This window comes from Malurus melanocephalus, unplaced genomic scaffold (assembly GCF_030028575.1).
Source record: "Malurus melanocephalus ecotype Western Australia unplaced genomic scaffold, MMel_1.1 scaffold_240, whole genome shotgun sequence".
Taxonomy (NCBI): domain Eukaryota; kingdom Metazoa; phylum Chordata; class Aves; order Passeriformes; family Maluridae; genus Malurus; species Malurus melanocephalus.
This window is the reverse complement of record NW_026623472.1, coordinates 548657-569270: the sequence shown is the minus strand read 5'-3', so window position 1 is coordinate 569270 and position 20614 is coordinate 548657. Positions and strand designations below refer to the sequence as shown.

The window sequence follows — 20614 nt, the reverse complement described above, 5'->3', positions numbered from 1 at the left end:
CTGAATCCCAGCAATTTTAACTAAATAGACTTTGTTTGCAAGCCCACTACAATCCATGATATGTACAAAGACAAGTAAAGGTAAAAGACAAGATGAAAAAAAAAAAATCACTTCAGGAGCTTCTACTGAAATGGGAATATGTGCCCCTTTCTCTCCCTGTGAACAGGTTTATGAGTGCTTCTCTGCTACAGTTAGCACCTATTAACAGGAATAGAGAACTTTTAAAGCCATCACCACCCACCAAAACAACTATCATGTCCTATGTGGAAAATGTTTCCTTTCTCTGGGAAATATTTTTTTCCTTAAGGCAACAAATATCATCATCCATGGTGAGAAATCCTGATGACAGCTACAACATAGCAAAGAAAGGCACCAAAAAAGCAAAAAGCTAATGGATTTCACTTTCCTCAAGACCTCCCCTCTCTGGCACAGGATCAGATTTTGTACACTTTAATTGTTTTAATTCATACATGAATATATGAAAAAAAAATTGAACTACTGATTAAAAAGGATACTTGCTATATCTGAAAGACATAAGAAAATAGTACCTAAACAGTATCTGATTTCTATGAACGTTTTCAGAAAAGTTGTGATGCCAATCGTGGAGAAATTACTGGCTAGACACTTGGATCCAAAATTTTTATGAAAAGCCAAACAATCCTTTGAGAACTTTAGCCTCCTGCAAGGTGAAAAGATACTGTTTCCTTCATTTCAGAATAGCAAGTAAACCAAATAGAATTTTGTTCAGTTCAATAACCTGGTCATTTAAAATTAAGAAACAAACTAGGATTTGAAAAAGCAGGAACATTTGTTTTCCTCAAATTAAGTGAATTATAGTTGTCATGAAAGGATGAAATCTATTGGTTTTAAAATATGGTTCTTAAATTAGTCCAAATTCCTCCTTTTATCTATCCTTTCCTCCATTTCCTCCAAAAGTAACCAAGTTTTGAATGCAAAAGCTGCTTAGAAAAGCTTGGGTTTTTTTTGTTCTAGTATATTTAGGAAGTCAGGGAACTTATGGTCATTTTATTTAATTAGCATGAATAATTACAAATATTGTTTTTAATTTAATTCTAATTTCCATCCAAATATGACTTGACACAGATCACAAGTAAAAAGTTAATAATCTAATAAAATAATAATATGGACTCATCGTTCACTATTTTCCCATGTAATAATATGTGAAGACAAATTATATTAAACAACATAATTGCTTAAATAAATGTGCACATGATGCAGTTCATCTACTTAGCAAAAACTGAAATAACTATGTTTAGGGTAAATTTTGTATTTGTCAAAGTCTTTGTTACCTCCCATTAAATTCAAACTCACAGAAAACAGGCTCACAGTGGAAATGTAAAATGAGTTGATCCAGCTTGCTGTTTTGAATCATGATTAAAACTGACCATAACATTCATCTGTACTTCTATTGCTCTGGTGAGAGGGGAAGCATTTCCTTCCCCTTTTCTTTGTTTGTACTGGTGAAAAATTCCTGTCTTACTCCAGTCTACTTTAGCCTGATATCAGTGAGCAATGGCCCTGGTCAGGGCTTGACTAAGCTGACTTAAGAAAACCTCTTCAGCAAATTGCTGGGGGGCACAAGCTGGCTTTGATGATGGCAGATCCCACAGATGTTGATCCTACTCAGCAGCACAGCAGCATGGCTGCAGTCACCAGCAGCCAAACTGCCTCTTGGGCACATCTCTGGATGCCCCAATGCTGTGAAAATGGAATATGATAATCATTCATCAACTGCTACACAAGGTTGTTACTGTCCTGCCCCACTAAAATGAAGGTGGTATTTTCTGTGAGCAASCCTCTCATATTTAAGATCAGGAACTGGCAAAAGCAGAAGCCCACAGGACCTCCAAGTTTATCAGTTGTTTCCCTCCTTAAGAAGAGATAATATCTTCTTATCTAGTCATGGAATTTGTAGAAGCAAAAGGTGTTACTATTCTCCTCTGGGACCAAATGGCTGAGAGTGATAGATGCTCAGATGAATGAGCCCTGAACGAGAGAGGAATGGGGGGTGGAGGGAAGGAACCACATAAACTATTTACGTGCATTCAGTGGAATTTTCACTGACAGTAACTTTATGATGCTGAAGAAAGCAGCTTGTGGGCTTTAAAGGCATATTCAACAGAATAACACAGAAATGAATGGGCCCAAAAGAAATAATATCTTTGCCTTCTTTAAATTAGCATTTAAGTGAACAATAGCAGTGAATGACAATAATGTTATATGACAATAGCAGTGAATTGGCATTCCCAGTCCAATTTTCTTCAGCAAGAGGACAGCATTGGAGGCTGCCACAGTCTATGCTGCTGGACAAAGGGGACTTTTTTTAGAGAAAATAATTGTATTGTCTTTCCAGAAATTCAAGTTTTGCCTTTTGTTCTGAGGCTAAATGAAAGATCCAATGAGTATGGCTTTGATAAAACTTCTCATGATGCAGATATTTGCCCACTCTACCAAAGGCTGTGCTTTACACCTGACTTAAGCAGACTTTAATAACTTTTGATGCCCATCAGCTGTACTGGATTAATCAGGCCCACTTCTTGTACAACCAAAATGGCTAGGGCAATCTTCCAGAAAAATGGAGAGCTTAGAGTAATCTTGGGCCTATCTTTTTAAGTTTAGGATTGCTGTGGGCTACCAAGGAAGATYTATTTTCTCTTGTGATCAGTAAAATACCATTATGATGAAACCTTGGAGTTTCCTATAATGAGGACTGTGTGAAAAACTTAACAGGTTCTAATTGCATTGCCCAGTATATATTTCAAARGCATCTTGTTTAAGAGGTAACAAACCAACAAGGTATAAGCAGATGCTACATTTCAAGACAGGCAGAACTTGCCAAGTCCAATGGGCTAGGACTCAAGAAAGGGGACAATATAAACTACACAGAAATTCTGTTTGCCAAATGCACAAGTTGCACACACATTTTCCTCCCCTTCAGCCAGGACTTAAAAGCATATCTTCCTTCTTCAGCTCCATGTGCAAACAAGTGTACTGACAGCCACATGAAACAGACTTCAGTGGAGTTCTCAAGTGATTAATCAGTACTCAGGTAGCTTCAAAGAGTGAGTACAGATCACAGGTCTACTGGAAGCTCCATGTTTTACTATGCATGAAGACTAYAAAAATTTCTCTTCAAAGTAACATACAGAGTTATCAAGACAGTTTACTTGGAAAGCAGCTGTTAATCAGATCGGACACAAAATCTAGATTTATAACATTCAGTTTAATGAAAAAATAGGGCAAATAGATGACAAAAATTGACATGGGATATGACATCACAGCAGCTTTGACTCTTAAAGGAAAGCAATTCAAGATTGTTTCTTTAAACATGTACTCAACAATGTAACGCGCTAAGAACATGGATGGATGTGTGCAGGAACAGAACACACAAGGCTCACTCTCCAGTCAGCAGGAGGACAAGAAAGGTACAATAAGAAGTAGGTTAGTTTTGGCTCACTTTTAAGTTCTTCTAGCAAAGGTCTGTTATGATCAGAGAAGGGAAAAAGAGCCAGGAGAGTCTTTATTTTCAGTGCAAYTTGCAAAATGCTCTCACAACAGAAAACCTAGGTAACTAAGAATAGAAAAGGTGGTTCTTCTGACATGACAGTAAGCAAAAGCAAACAATATGCTGTCTGGTCTTTTGTACGRTTTCTAGATTTGGAGGAAAGATTCCCCTGTGGGAGAAAGTGATATGACTCCACTGCCCATAGTGTAAACTCACCAGTCCATGAGTTCTGAAGGCCCAGTTCMATTCAGTTTACCACAATAAAACTTWTCTAAGGAAYAGAGAGCACAAATACAGAAAAAGATGTTTCAGAGGTGGRTACAAGGATAGAATTCAAAACACCTGAGGTAAGATTCAGCTTTGGCACATGAACTTGAGTACTTCTTCTCTGGACTCAGTCCCTCATAGATAAAACTGATCCCTGAGCATTGCTGTAAGGATATGTGCTCGAAAGGGTGGGGCACTGGGGTCATACAAATACTTGATAGAAACCKCAGGAAAAGACAAAGAATAGGAAATGGTGTCAAGATGGCAAGCAGTGTTGAGTGGGTTTGTACAAGCCATCCCTCATGCACAGATGTGCCATCTTGGCATTCCTTGTGTACTGTAAAGAAAAGAAGCACCGGATGCAGGTAGCTTATACTCCAGGAAGCCAGCAATGAAAAACAAGCAGCTTGTCTAGTCCGGTAACCCCCTGCTTCCCTTCCCTTCAGCATGAGAGAGCATGATAAAAGCTGAGATGAGTCTCTGAAGGAACCCAAAGCTGTGAATCTTCCTCTCACTCTGTCTGACCAAAATCCCTTCATTCACAGTAGGAATTTAGGCTAGAGATCACCAGCTCTTGCTCTCYGCCAAAATAACAGAGGAGAGGGTTAGAATGGAAGAAAAACAACCATAACTCAGCAAGTACAGTCAGAGAGAGGAGTAAGAGATGCACAAAATGTGGTCCYCTGCTAAGTTTCTGGCTATATCCCCACCCTGCTGACTTTCAAGTTTCCTCCACCATGACAGTGGGTGATACATTTTTTCTGTCACCTATAAACAAGGATACTGCTTGCCTTCTAGAAGAAGACAGGAGACTGGGGCAGGAATAGATTYCCACTGTTTTGGAAAGGGATTACAAACTCATTCCCCTTCCTCCCCATTTGACTGCAGGTAGGTATTCGAGCCTTAGGAGCAAGACAATCCTTGGGGTTCATTGAAGGAGCCTGACTGAGGAACACTCCCAGCACAAMACAGACAAGCCATTATGGCATCACTCCACAGCTTGCTGGTAGTAGTGGGACTTGGGATAGGCAGGGGTGATTTCTCCATCTCAAATATGAAAGAATTAGAGAATGGAGAAAATCAAAAGTGAAAATATAAAAGGTGCAGCTGAAGTTTGAGGTGGTTAAAATGAAAAATGGGTCTGTGCCATTCACAGGTGGATAGATAGATACATCAATCAATTGATTTCATACAGAGTGACATACTTGGAGCTATAATTCACTGCTGGGGTAATTATTTCAGCATAGCAGTGGCAGGAGTTATACCAGAGACTGAATTCAGGTGCTTTTAGAGAGGGGAGAGCTGGACAACAAAGGGGTAAAAAATGGTAAATGCCATCCATCAGTAAAGATACATGGGATATAAGTTACRTCTGTGCAGTTGCAGAGCATAGAGGGAAAGACAGATAAATAGACACATAAAAGTCTGAGTTTTGGTTGTGCAATAATTYGCTGTCTGACCTTATCCTCGCCTCCTTTCCACTATTCTTAGAGAGAAGAGTGTTTAGCATTATGGTGTTCAGGTCTCTTTGCCATGTTATTGTTGACTTCTTTATCCCCCCACACAGTGAGTAAGTGGTGATGCCCCTGGAAGGTGCAAGGAATTTTTCTTCATAAGCCTTGATGTGTTCAAGAGAGGGCTGGGCTCATCTCCACTGTGAGTCTGACAGGGGTTTTAACAGCCTCACAACACCAGGACAAATAGTTCCTGGTCCCTTAACCCTTCCCAGCTTTGCAAGGCAAGGCCTAGCACTGTTGTTCCCACTGCAAGAGCTTTACACAGTCTTTCAGGCTGAAATCCTCTCTGTGGTGGCTGGGCAGAGCGGAAATCCAGGGGCTGGATCAGATTGGCCTAATGCTACAGCAGCTTAGGCAGTCTGTTTTACCAGAGATTATGGTTTCACTTACACAGAGCGCCTGAAAAATGCTGTGGTTTAGGAAGGATTATAGYTGAAAATTCCATGCTTTAAAAGAGAAATAAAGCAGAGGAGGGACTAGGAAACCCAACGTGCCTGGGGGCTGTGCAAACAGGATTAACCCCTGCCCATAGCACCTCTTGCTTCTGCCCACCCACGCTTTCATGTCTACCTTATTCTCTGCCCATTCATCCTCAGCAGCTCCCCACACCTGCTGTCTCTCATATAATGAAGAGACCTGAAGGAGTATGGAAAATGGTCAGGACCGAAATGTCCCTAGTTTAGTCCCATATCACTGTCAAAGGGCTTCCTTGGAAAACATCACTTCACTTGCAGCCTGTGAAAGCCCAGAAAGTTTTGGCCCTCTGCCCACAGATAGGTCTAGTCATCCAAATTATCTTGTATCAACATTATTTGGATAAAGGCTTCAAGCACTCCCAGAATGCTGGTGGTAACTCTGCCTGTTTGGGCTGAAAGTAAATCTGTGTACTCTTTGCCATCTGATGACTGAGGATGCAGGAGAAAAATAGGTTGGGGGGGTTCTCAGTCTACAGACTGGCACTGGCACGTGAAGGCTCGCTAGTGGGATAGTAGGACAGTGTATGGTTGTAAAAAGTAGAAGCTGCGTGCTGACGTGCTGCCTACTCTGGGGACTTTAATTAACTGTGCTACAAAACCCAGATACTCCTCCTTCTGTTCCCCATATCCTCCACAAAAAGTCCTTGCCAAACAGAGCTTCCTAGCCAAAAGGGAAAAGATATTACAATCTTCACTTAGCATACCAGAGACTTCTCTTAGTAAACTAAATGAAGAGTAACTGTACCRCTTTTGGCCAGGACTGATCCTTCCCAATTAATAGAAACATGGGCATACATCTTTGCTGCAAAGAAGTCTTGGTGACCAGAAACTTTGCTGGCCATCCATGTTAGAAGTACATGGAGGAGAACACAGATAGCAAGCTATCATTTTTGCCAGGTAGCAAACCTTTAGGAAACAAATACCTCAGGAGAAACAGCATTCACAGACAGAAATTGCCCAGCCCTTTATTGTCTAGGTGAGCCCTACAGCCTCACAACAAGATGCCTAAAGTTAATTAAGCCAGGTTGACATTAATGAAGTCAGATTTATGATCTAATTATATGTCACATTTCTATTTGTCTGTATAAATCAAAACCACCAGAACTAACTTATTTCATAGGCCATCRGCAATAGTTGCCATCACAGCAGAGAGATGGCTTTCTTATCTTGGCTTGAATTTGTTTTCCTGAGGATGGATGGTTTGCTAGATAATTTGGATTGGGTTTGATCACATCATCCATGCTTTGCTTTCAGGTGTCCAAACACAGGGCTCTCTTATTGCTGACCCAACAACAGTGGGTGTTCTGGAGTACACATGATTTAGTTCACAGTTCTCCAATTGCCCTACTTGGCAGCCAAGTTAGGAGCAGTTGTAAAGATGAATCTATGGTGTCTGTACAAATCTGCACACCAGAAATGGAGGCCCAACACAAACAACCATGAAAAGCAGACCTTTTGTAAGTCCCCCATATTTCCTCTCTTGCATTATGTCTCTTTGTCAAGGTATCTATCCAGCAAAACTACACTCTGGAAACAATCAGAATCAGTCCTGACTGCTTTTATGGTTAAATCTCAAAAATGTGCCACTGTGAACAAGATCAATTGATTGATCCATCTGTCTATCCACCTATTAATTGCACAGTCTCATTTTTATTTTAACCCCCTCAAACTCCAGTTATATCATTTTTGTCAAGCTTTTATGAAATTGGGCTTGAGAAGCTTTGGCCATTACACCCAGCAATCTGTTTAACAGATGCTTATAGCAACACTGCTCTCCTGAGGAAGGTTACGTTGGGTTTGAAGAGAAAAAGTGGTGTAATTCYTTGGGCCAAACTGTGTAAGTGTAGCATCTTCAAACACCCTTGRCCAGCAAGAAAAAGCAGCAGGAAAGGGAGCACAAAAGCTTCAGAGCATTCTTCTTTTCGACCCTATGCTTCTTCCTGTCCTGCCTCTCCTGCACGTTCACTCCCTCACCTCTCCTCTTCCTGCATCCCATTCCTCCCCTCTGCCACTGCACTCCATTCCCCTTATCTCCTGCTGCCCTGCAGAGGCATTCCTGCAGCCCAAGCCTAGCCCCCAGGCACATTTACTGCTGTTGTCTCAGCACGGGCTCCTCTGATCTACTCCTAGCCTTTTTATTTTTATTTTTGTTTTAAAATTAATTTCCCTGTAGATTTTAACCACTCCATTTTCATTTACCCATTTTGTTCTTCCTCTCCTCCCTTCCCCACCCTCCTCTTCCTTCCCCTGTTCCCTTTGTCTGTCTGTGTCCATCCCTTACCCTACCACAGAAAACCTCTCCTCTCCCCTCAGTATAAAGCAAGAGCCTCATGGAGCCTCTCTCACCCCTTTCACCCCCACCACGCCGGTCGGCTCTGGGCAGGCTGATCTTCAGCCCTTCCACATGGCCCTTTCAGACGATGCGTCCACGCCCTGCTACAGTGCCTTCCTTCATCATGGTGCCCACTTTGGGCAGTCCAGCAGCCAGCCTCTGATAGCAGGTAACCGGCCTTGGCCACCAACTCAGTGGGGATGCTGTAGGCAAGGGGGTCACTTTCGTCTGACGGGGAGGCCAGTAAATGCTGCAAGCTCTTTGAGTGCAAGTGGGAACCAGAATGTTCCAGGTCTGCATATGCAGCATATGTTCTCAGCTCTGTGAAGAATCAAAAAGATTTCATGCCTGTCCTTTATTTTTAGAATAAAATGGGTAAAGGAGCTGTAACTGCCTAGAATTGAGTGGGTGTCCCAGCTGGATTGGGTTTGGGACTTAGTACAGAAACATGCATACAGCAAAATCCTATGTTGCCTCAATAGCCACAATGTCCCTGAGTGCAGCAGGCCCAGTATATGGTGTGCTAGCTCCATACAGGATAGCAGCGTGAAGATCCCAGCAAGCTCTAGGCCTGCCTGGGTTGCTCAGCATGGGCAGTAGCTACTAAGTCAGATAGACATGAGCAGCTGGTGAGCGCTGCCATAGCTACACTGTGAGCTGTATTTGAATCATCTGGTTCGGGAGCATCAAATGTGAGCTGGTGCTTTCACACAGCAGACCAAGTAGTTAAGAAACAGTATTATGTCTGAATGTCAAGAGCAGGAAGGATGTGTGAGAGACAATGTTGTACAGCCAAAGGAATACAGAGCTGAGGTAGGTGGCCTTTAAGGGAAGAGCAGAAGTGAAGAAATACATTGCAGAAGATGACAGCACTTACAAGCAGCAGAYGGGAGGGGAGGATGGGGAGGAAGGTCAAGTTTCAGGTAGGTAATAAGGGAAATTCCTGAGCCAGGTGACTGAAACAACATTGCTGCAGAAGCTCAGAGGTGACTTGGGTGAAACAGTGGATATCTTCTTAGGTAACCACTGACCATTTTTCAAAGGATGTAATCTGAACAGACAAGTCTTAGTGCAGGCCATGGTTGCTAATAATCAACATCTTACCTCTGCCTCTTTCATGTTCCTATGTTATTTTTCTCTTTTGACTTAATATCCTTCCTTTGTCTTGTCATGTGAGATTTCTATTTCTAAACATCCATGTAGGAAAATAGCAAGTAATAGCAGAGAAGATTTGTGTTCATGACACTCTTGGTCCTACCTTACTGCAGCCAGTAAGAGCATTTGAGTTACGGGCACCTCCTAAGCCAAGAAGTCTCCTGACTCTGTCTGACATTACAGCTCTCTGGAGATACCATCCTCTAGCCTAGAAGGCACTGTGTTTCTGGAGAGGCACGTACCTCAGGATTCTTACAGGGAGCTAGACATGGGACAAAGCGTTCAAAAGTGCAAATGATGTCACAGTGACTCAGGTGCTGTTCCTCACTCAGATGGTTCTTGCAGGAGGAAGAATGGCTGGAGTTGGAAGTATGTTACAAGCCAGCTTTGCCATAGTCTTGCAGTACAAGAATTTAATCATCCTATCTACCTGCTTGTAATGAGAGGAGGTTATGGAAGGGGTCTGCTTGTATGTAACAGCATTTTAAGGGTTTCTCTGTGAGACTCTTACTGATGTTACTGATACAGCACTTGTTTGTTATCTTCTTTTTTCAAGACTGGGATTTTGACAGATGATCACTTCCCAACAAATTTTCCATGCTCAGTTTTGAACATCAACCTCTGTGCGCTCGTGTCTGAATAAAAACACAGGGGCATATGTGCACACATCAAGTAGCAGAGTGAGTGTATATGTGTTCCCACCTGAATGGAAGTGTCAAAATGAATTAATATTGCCTGCAGCTACATAATGTTATCTCTAACTTTTCAATGACACTGTTTTCTCACTCATCACTTGTTGTTATTTCTCAGGCTAGTCAATAAATGAAAATAAAAGAACAAGAATTTTAAGCATAAAAATTGCTTGCCTTAAACCAAAGTGAGGAAAAAATAACTACATCTACTAGGTGTTACTCATATAGTTTAACATACAGCTACAAATCACTAAAGGGATKATGGTGATAAAAGAGAAAAACAGTGTAGAATATTAATCCCTGATACATTATGTTTTTATTTTTATCAATATTGGGGCATGGCTGGAAAATAACTCAGCTGTTGTCTAAGAGGAGGTAAGCTAGGAACATCAGCTTAGAAGATCAGRAACCTCTTCCGGGAGAAAGAATGAACTTGCATTTCTGTTTCCTTGAGTAAATCACCTCAGTAATCTTTAGTCAAGACCTGTGAAAGCAATGGTTTAGCCTACCTCATCCCAGAGAAACTTCCTCCCTTCAGGTTAATGTTCCATGCTTATTAGTTTTTGCTTTGCCTTGTAACTGTTAATTATTTCTGATTCCCCAGCCAAGGTTCATGCTTGTTCCAAGGCCTGCTTTTATCAGTTTTTCTGCTGGTAGTAGAACTAAACCAACACTCCTTATTCTTTCATTGGCATATCCCAGAATGGTTCCAGTGACTCCAGTGGTGTTAATGGGCTACAGCTAGCCTGTCACTCCTAAAGACAAATCAGACTCTTACCCTCCAGTTAGAACAGACAGGARAGACAAAATTTAACAAAGGAACAATAAATGGCACAAACTTCTTGGTGAGCTACAGTTCACCTAGGGAATGTGAAAGGCTTTGGATGCCTGGAACAGAGGCAGTGTTGGAGGTTGAGCTGTAAATCTCTCAGCAGCTGTGGGAGAAAGATTATCTTAATTTATTTAGCTTTTTGTTTTGTTTTGTTTTTCTTTGTTTATTTTGTTTTGTTTTGGCTTGAAACTCCCAGCAGCTTCTGAGATTATTTTAGTTCATTTAAATGCAATAAGCACTAACAGCAAATGCCCTTCTGGCTGGCCCATTTTCAGGCTTACCAGTCCAAATGAGGAAATGCCTCTGGCATGAACCAAGAAGCCCCCAGCTGCACTTTCTAAGAGAGGAAAAACAAACTACAATCATACATCCAGTCCACACCTCGCTATACTTCTTTGGTGGTGAAAAGAAATCACAACTTCAAGTGTTACAAACAAAAACTTGTACCTGTGATAAAACTGAAATGAGACTCAAACTAATTTGCATGATCCTATTATTATATATAGTACACAAGCACCTGGAAGGAGTCCARCCAGTATTGGTCTCATATTAAGCACTGTACAAATGTATTAAAAATGTGCCCTTGTCCCAAAGAGTTTGCAGCATAAAAAGAAGCTCAGAGAGGTAAAGTGGCTTGCTTAAAACCATCAGCAGGTGAATGGCAAAGGTGGGAAGAGAGACAGGCACAGTAAACGCCTGGATCACTTCCCAGTGCCTTGCACATTGATCATGCCCTAAAGCAACAACACCACAGTTTTGGAACTGCATCCACTGCATATAGACAGGACCTCAGCTACTCTGGCAATGAATATGCTGCCATTCTCTGTGCAGATCAGGGCCATTTTGATKTAGTTAAAATAGATCCAAAATCTATAATGAAACAAAACAAATTCTTTTGAGCCTCATCAAAGCTAAGTTTTAAYATCCATCCTTACAGTGTGAGATCAAAAGTGCCCCAATCTTCACCCAGAATTTTCAGTGGGTGGACGGAACTCATGTAAGGGAAGTTGCCTATCAAGTCATGCTACAGTGGGACAAAAGGTGATACCAAATCAATATTGAAAAATCTTACCTGTATTGATAACCTGTCCTGATTCTTTCCCTTTCCAGGTCGTGATATGGCAAGCACCACCTTGCCTGGCTACCCACCCCATGTTCCCCCAACTGGACAAGGCAGCTACCCAACCTCAACTCTTGCAGGAATGGTTCCTGGTAAGTCAGCTGTCAACCCTCAGTAATGGTGCAGACATGTTTGAACGGTTACCAGCATTGTAAGAGCTTTCACAGCTGCCTTGGCTATTGCTTTGCTGACATGAAGAGCTATTATTTTCATAAGGAATCCATCAGATGCCYATAACCAATGTAGTTAACAACACTTTTTGTAATGGATCTCTTTCCCCCAGTAACTGATTCACTGCTGCTRTGGGCAGCTAGCTAGCTATAACCCRTGGCAATTAATTGGTAATTAATTAACCCTAGTATTCATTAACTAGTGTAATTATTTTCCAGTGATCCATGCAGATTATTATGTACTGCTCATGGCTCAAGATACTCACCTATACACTAACTTAGGGTAACATCTCACCTTCTGTCTAAAGCCATGACATCAAGTTGAAAATTATCAATGGTAATTCAGTACCTGCAGCATTTGAAGACCTACTGTCTATACAGCCTAAACTAAGAACTCAGCAATGATTAACAGCATTTCAGGAGAAAGAAACAATTCACTTTTAACAACCAGCTACTTAACCACCTCCTGTCTGTAAGATCGTGCCTCCAATCCAAGAAGCCATCAACCTAATCCTACATYCAAAAGCAAACTGGTCCTTTCTACCCAGTGCCTTTGGAGAAATACCTCATCTCAGCATATGGATTATCCCACTCTTTTGGGAGAAGAGAGGACCATTTACTCAAAGGCAATTGAAATATTTATTACCTCAGGCTCTATTACCCACTGTCCTCTGATGACAGTTGTCCCCAGTAGAGAAATGAAGAGGCAGGATTTTCTTTCCTCAGACATGGTTTTTCAGACTGATTTCTGCTTAGTTGTGAGTCGTGAGTTGTTAGTCGTGAGTCGTGATAGTTAAGGGGCAGGTACACAGCCTATTCTGCAGCCTCTGCTTCWGAAGGAATGAATCCAAAACCAAAGCAGCAAAAAGTTGGGGACAGAAAGTTCTTAAATTACTATCACATGATTTGCCAGGGCTTACCAGTGAAAACACTAACTTAACCCTTATCCAGATCTTGGAACAGCCAGCTAAATGAACATAAACTGCAAAAAGGACAGTGAAAATATAACTGATATGAAATATTTTCAGGTCAAAATCGTAACACCTTGAAGTGACAAATCATAGAATGGCTTGAGTTGAAACAGATCTTAAAGGTCACCTAGTTCCAAACCCCCTGTCAAGGGCCAGGATATCTTTCACAGGTTGTACAAAGCCCCATCCAGCCTGACCTTAGAMACTTCCAGAAATGKCATATCCACAACTACTSTGGGCARCCTGTTCCAGTGGCAAATTTTAGGGCATCTCCTACACTAAATTATTCAGGGAAATGGTTTGGCTCCAGAATTAGAGAAGCACTAAGCCAGTATAAATCAATTTACATTGTATATCCCAAGAAAACCCAGAAATATTCCCAAAAAGGAATGGAATTATACAGAAAAAAAGTTAACTTATACCTCAAAGTTAAAAAAAAAACCTATTCCAGTCAAACAGATCTTAACATTAAATCTGACATCAATATTCAGTCAGGGAAAGCTTTTCCAGTGTCCTCCTTGGGCATTCTGCAGTAGTTACTGCATCTTTCAATGGAGCATCGGGTTCTGGCTGTTTCAGTCATACCCCACTGATCAGACCCAGCCAGGAAGCCCTTCTCTTCCTGTCTTCTAATGTGACTGAAGCCAACAAGATGGAGATAAAGAGGCTTCCTGGGAAGAAACTGAAGACTTGGCTTTAATGGGTCATACTGCAGATCTCTGCAGCCACCTCTCTGTGTCAGGGGCCAACAGGGGAAGTATGAGGAAGGGTRTAAGAGTAGAGCAAGCATGAATTGGCACTTTCTTGAAAGATCTCCCAAATTCCACATTGCAGCTAAGAGACTTTCTAAGCCATACTTAGCATCYTTCTATTTAATATTAAACTCTTGATAGGTTTTTCCTCCACAAATGTAAAAAATGTCTCCTGAACCAATATAAGCCTTTAACATGTATAGAAACCCATGGCAAGAAGKTCTGCAGCTTAACTACATATTTTGTGAAAATGATCTCCCTTATTTGTTCTGAACCTGCCACCTGCTAGGCTCACTTCATGCCTCATCATTTCTGTATTAGAAGACTAAACCAATAAGATTTAAATACAGATGCCAAGAAATACTGTAAAGATTCCCTGAGCACAGAATATAGACCTCCTGAGATCTATCCTCTGTGCTGACTTGTAACTTCTGTTAGGGAGTCCAGTTTGAACTATCAAATATAATGTTGCCAATGGTCTGTTACATGCCCTCAGTCCAAGAAAGTTGAGGAGCCMGTGCTTTCATACACTGGAAACAAGAAGCCAGAAATATATCTTATATCTTTCTGAGGAAACATCTTTATGAAACACACTAACATGCAAACAAACCTATTGTTCAGATGTGAGTGATTATGAGAAAGAAGCTCTGTCTTCTCTAAACAAAGGTKAAAAGCTAAACACACAGCTGTTCAGAAACCAGATTTCTAACCCATGCAAAATTCTGATTCCTTGATATTTGTTTTCATATTGCATTGGTATGAAGAGTCAGAATCCTGCAACAGTTCAATTTGCAAACATCAGGATGAAACATTTCAATAACATCAACATGTTCTAGATGTCAAGACATATTAAAATAATGAAAGAACTGAAYGGAAATTAAATGACATGAGAAAGGCAAAATGAGACAAACCAAGAAAGTTGAAACACAATTCTTTGTTTCAATTTGCAATAATTTCAGAACTTTTCTTCCCAAAACTCTATTGAAGCTGACAACTCAAGTAAAACATTTCCATTTCAATAAGACAGCATTTTACATTTATTTCTGAGAAGATTGTTTAACCAGTGCTTATCAAAGCTGCTATGGTTACCCAYGACAACCTTTCACCAGACTTCTACTTGCATAGTCTAGAGAAGAGCTTGTCTCCTGTAGCAGTACATTCATGCAACGTGGCCAGTAAATGCAAATATCTCTGAGGTCTATGCGGATGACRTGACATGATGCATCCTGCATTTGATCTTCCTGTAACTTCAGGTCCCAGGCTGTAAACCTGGATGAAAGCCAGTCGTGATGAACACACACTTGAAAAAGCAGGGGTTAATCACTCTCAGAAAGATGAATCAGGTATTGTGCTACCCTTAACCCACATATCTGAGAGAAGTTTCCTGCAAAGGTAACAGAATACCTTTGATCCCCATCTCCATTCTTCTTTCCCAGAAAGGACACCAAGTTTCTGCAAACTGTTTTAATGAAGTGAGCATCCACTGAAAGAACTGCAGCTTACACAAAGCGTGTGGAGCTTGCAGAGGGCTGGGGACGGCAGCGGCAGGGAGTCGTTAAACAGAATCCAATGTTGATGAGGAAATTACACTTGTTTCATTAGTGATCGGGGAAGGCGATAGCTCAGTTCCTCTTGGTCACAGTTGAGCTCAAAAGCTCATTATCCTGCTGCATGCATGCTTTCACTCCTCGTCAATAAACACTGTTTCCAGTGGCTGCCCTCCCTCCTCCCCAATGCTCCATAGCTGTGGCTCTTTCTCCTGTGCTTAACCCATGCTTTAGGAATACCATAAACAGTTTAGGGTGTCAACTCAGCAGAGGGTGAGAGAAAAATCTTGAAATACCAGAACGATTTCTCTCCATACAGTGATGTTATATGAAGCACTTCAAAAGCAGAAATTCTCATGTAGATAGTTTTTCTCCTTCTCTGGGAGGCAAACTCATTTCAGTATACTCCATAGATAATTCAGTAGAGAAAAATCTGGACTGGACATTGCAACTTGGACATCTTAGCAGGTTTCACCTATTCCTTCCCTGCTAGTTGTCAGGATTTTCCATGCAGGATGTTTCTAGCTATGGAATTATGCTGAGTTATTATCATTTAAACAGTAGTTAGAAAGATCTTTCACACAAAATGAGGTTTTATGCTGAAACAAAAAGCTACTGTGTCTAAAATACCTGTAGATGATGATTGGATTTGATTCATACTCATTTTTGTACTGACTACGATGGTTATCACCCTAAGTACCTGTAAAAAACCTTGCTGGAAATATTCTCCTCAAGTTTAAAGCAGTATGAATTCCTTAACTTGAGCAGACTTCATTTACACCATCTGAGAATCTGTGGTTTTGGCTTTAACACTCCAGTGAGAGCATATTTGCAGAGATTATGCCATAATTATTTGACATTCATTGGTAATTGTATCACAGGAATTCATCCCTTCTTGCATTGCCTTCTTTTCCTGTTCCATGGTACCTCGCAGGAACTGCCTGGTGCTCCTCAAGCACGTTTGTTGTAACAATTCCACCTCTGCCTTTGGGCAGAGCAGAAGCTTATACCCACACTGACCTTCTACTGMCCTTTAAGCACATAAGGACTTTTGGGTGGTGTTAATTGTCCCCAGTCTGTTGTTACTACATTAAATTGAGCTTATGATCAGATCATGCCATGATTTTAATAGAATAAGACATGYTTAAGTTTGGAGAGATTTGTTTATTTTGAGTACAGCACCATAGCCTTTCAGTTACCAAACACCCTCCACAGCCTTCTATGATAAAGGGAGACTCAGCTCCTTCTGCACAATAAAATTGAATGTTTAAGAAGACTCTACACCATTCAGACCTTGGGTCAGAGTCTTTATAGATCACAAAGCTTGGAAGTATTTTGGTTTGGGCCCATTTTACTAATGTAAAAAGGGGAGATGTAGCACAGCTTGTCTTTCAGATTTCAGTACCTAAAGCACTATAGAAAATTATTTTCAAGAGCTAGAATGCAGCAAGTTTTCTCTATAACTCACTAAGCATAAAAGAGAGCTTAATCATGTATGAATCACTTTTCTGACTAATACCATCATCCAGAGTAAGAAAGAAAGTGATTCATGTGTTTGCCATTTTGTTTTATATTTAAGCACAGCCTACTGAGAACATTTCCAAAAATTCATTACATTCTTCTCCACAAATATGCCATCGCCCTCTGTATCCTAACAACAAAACTTAGTAATACATATTGCCATCAACAGCACTGCTAGTTCCAAAGAATTTCTTGTGATCTTGTCCCATCAACCTTCCATGCCTGCTGCCTTAACACTACTGGAGAACCCTAGATGGTTTTCATAAGAAAGCTGATAATTAAACACATAAAAAGCTTGCATATGCAGTCCTGCTACATTTTGAGTACTTGAAAACAGAAGGCAATGAAAAATAAGGAAACAAAAAAAAACCCCACTTTATTAATTTATTTGTATTATCGAATTTAAACTGATTTCTCGATTGTGAAGAAGTCAATCTTGTGATGCTTAATGGTATGGGTAAGCAACTTTGCGCTGAACAAGCACTGCAGTGACTTGAAGGGCAGAGCCCCAGCTGAACAAGGAAACTACTACATACACTAGTTGTCCTGCTGGCAAAGGGATTCAGTGTGAACACTGGTCTCATGGAATAGCAGACAAAAATCTTTATCCCTAACTGTATTTCACACCTTCCTTGGTTTCTTCCAGGGAGCGAGTTCTCAGGGAACCCCTACAGCCACCCTCAGTACACGACCTACAACGAGGCCTGGCGGTTCAGCAACCCTGCATTACTAAGTGAGTACCTCTTTCCCACAGCACACCCCCAGACTCGTGCTCCTTCTGTTTGTCTCTTTGTTTTCTTTGGTTTTTGTTGTTTTTTTTTTTGTTTGTTTCTTTGTTTCTGAAGAGGGTTTTCAAGTATTTGGGTAGGTGAGAGGCCTTGTTCCTCACACTCCAGTCTGTATACCTACGCATGTTTTGTATCAGTTCTTAAACTGATTCCTCTTTCATGAGACAATTCAGAACGCCTGCTCTGGCTTCTCCATGGGCTGCAACCACAGTTTATTACAGATTATACCAAAAGTTAAATTCAACTACTCTTAGGCCACAATCAGCATCCTTTCAAGGCTTGATTAAAAACTCAGATAAGGTTTCACTCTTCTTCCAAGCTAAATCCAGAGTCAGGTCCTGGGAAATCTGTAAATTCCACAGAATTTCTTCCTATTGGACCAGTTGGAACAATGTCCAGAGTGGGAGAGAGACTGCATCACAAGATTTGCGATAGCCAGTGGAGTTCTCTTGTAAGGATAAGTATCCATCTTCAGTGACTAACATGCTCAGGAATAGGTTTTTTTTCAGAAGGGGAAAAAACTCCTACAAGACTTCAGCTTCTAATACAGCATTCTTTGCAAGGGAATAGGAAGAGATTTATTATATGTAAAATAAATCAGTTGTGATTATTACCTATGTATTTACTGAGATTTAACAACTGGATAATATATGCACATTTTATTCCAGTGYTGTTAAACTTCAGTAAATGTGATCTTAATAATCAATCACTATTTAACACACATTCAATAACCATCTAAAGAGCCTTCATGCCAAATGTGACCCAAATCCCAAGCAGTAAAACATTGCAATTGTGTTTAATTTCTCCCCTCCTGGTTTTAAAAGTCACCCGTTATACTTTGTCAGGTACATTTAGAACATCTGTCCCTGACACTTTCCTTGTGGCTACAGATCAGGTGTGGCATATTTGTGCTGCAGTGTCTGTTTTGCTTCAGCCCCAGGTATTAGCCAAGCCCCATGAAGCCATTCCCCCCCAGGAGGGTCAAGGAGAGAATTGGAAGGATAAAAACGAGAAAACTTTGGGTTGAGAAAAAGATAGTTGAATAGGGAAAGCAAATGCCACGCACACAAGCAAAGCAAAAGAAGGAATCAATTCAGTGCTTCCCATGGCCAAGCAGGTGCTCAGCCATCTCCAGGACAGCAGGGCCCCATCATGCATTTTGGTTACTTTGGAAGACAAACACCATCACTCCAAACATCTCTCCTTCCTCCTTCTTCCCCCCCCCCCCATACTGACCATGATGTTAAATGGTCCAGAATATCCCTTTTGTCAGCTGAGTCAGCTGTCCCAGCTGTCCCCCTCCCAACATCCCATGCACCCCCAGACTCCTCACCAGCATGACAGTATGGAAAGCAGAAAAGGCCTGGGCTCTGTGTAAACCCTTCTCAGCAATAACAAAAACATCTCTATATTATCAACCCTCAGCACAAATCTGAAACACAGCCCCATACCAGCCACTGTGAAGAAAATTAATTCTACCGCAGCCAAAACCAGCACAAATGTTCATGGGCTTACTGACTGTCAGAAGAAGCAAAAGTATYTCCTTCCCATAGAGGGGTGTCATATCCCTGGGCTCCAGTAGCATCTATCCACTACAGTGTGGCCCTCAGTTGGCTTCCACTGATTGCCTTTCCCTAATGCCATTGAGAGCTCAGTCCCCAAGTTCATTCCTTTGGTTCTTTTGCTTTTCTTTTTTCCTACCTTTAAGTTTCTTTTCGGTTCTCCTTTATTTCTTTTMTTAGTTTGATTGTTTCTGTTTTTTGTTTTGKTTTGGTTTTTTTTGTTTACTGTTTGTCCTTTCAACCAGTCCATTCTTCTCCTGTGTTAACTTTCAGGTTCCCCTTATTATTATAGTGCCACATCCCGGGGCTCCGCACCTCCCACTGCTGCCGCTGCCTATGACCGCCACTAGTTACCATGGAAACCACATGAAACTGCAGGGCGACAGCTTAGGCCTCCACATTGTACCTGTCTGATCACCTCCCTCCATCCCTGGCAAGGGTGAAGAGACCTTCTCCGTTCCTCCCCACAGTCCAGTTTCCTTCCTCTTCGCCACGAAGGCGCCGGACCAAGCGCTCACCACATGAGACTGAGACCCCCTTGTTCCCCCTGCCCTCCGCCCCGACCGCTCCCCCCAAGCCAGGAACAGCCTGCGGCCAAGTGGCTTCCCCTGCGGGAGCTCTCCAACACCCCTGGTAAAGCTCAGTCATTCAAAGTCCCCTCGGCTTCCAGGACTCCAGGGGGACTGGGAAGCAATGCAGCTGGCAACCATTGCCTTACAGGACCCCTTTCTGGGAGCGGTAAGGGCCAGGGAAACAGGGGAGAATGCCGCTCATGAAACACTGTTCCCCAAAGATATCCTCTTCTGTGGTGGACTCTTGAGTGTGTGTGACCTGCGATGCTCACCCTGTTTCCCAGGACAGAGGGAACAGCCTGGATAGAGCAGAGATGGCAGCACAGAGACCTGGCCCATCTGGCAATGAAGAAAGGACCAAGTAATGTTCTGCACCCCATGAGGGGTTCTCTGTGCACCTCATCCCCAGTTTCCAACATGGATTCCCCCAGAGGGGGCTGCACCTCACAGGTGGTGACTTTGCAGGCCAGAGTTGGGAGGAACCTCACACATATACCCACAATTTCTGTGACACACAATCAGCTCAGACAGGAGGATGGAGCAACATTTACAAACAAACCGACAAAATGAAGAAATATATAAATAGATATATAAATATAACTGTGTTTTTATGCTTTGTCATGAAGGTCTGTAAAAAGGAACAAAAAAAAATCCCCAATTTTCTAAAAAACCCAAGCAAACAAAACCAACAAAAAAACCAAAATAATTAAAAAACCCTACAAAAAATAAAACTCCAAGTCCCATCCCTCCCCACCACCTGAATGGCAGACGAGTTCCTCTGACATTTGATGCTCCTCTTTCACTCTAGGGTTTT

General features: G+C 41.6%; 1 protein-coding gene across 4 annotated transcripts in view; it reads left to right on the top strand.

Moving 5' to 3' along the window:
• Positions 1-19671, top strand: part of PAX2 (paired box 2) — an 83022-nt gene extending 63351 nt beyond the window's left edge. For 2 of the 4 annotated variants that reach the window (XM_057375147.1, XM_057375145.1), the window contains exons 8-10: positions 11908-12009; positions 17525-17611; positions 19502-19621. In XM_057375147.1, coding sequence (XP_057231130.1) covers positions 11908-12009; positions 17525-17611; positions 19502-19578 — 266 coding nt within the window. In that variant the 3' untranslated portion in view covers positions 19579-19621. Of the gene's footprint in view, positions 1-11907; positions 12010-17524; positions 17612-19501 lie in introns of all 4 variants that reach the window. The other 2 variants (XM_057375144.1, XM_057375146.1) reach the window with 2 other exon arrangements.
• The last annotated feature ends 943 nt before the right edge of the window (positions 19672-20614 follow it).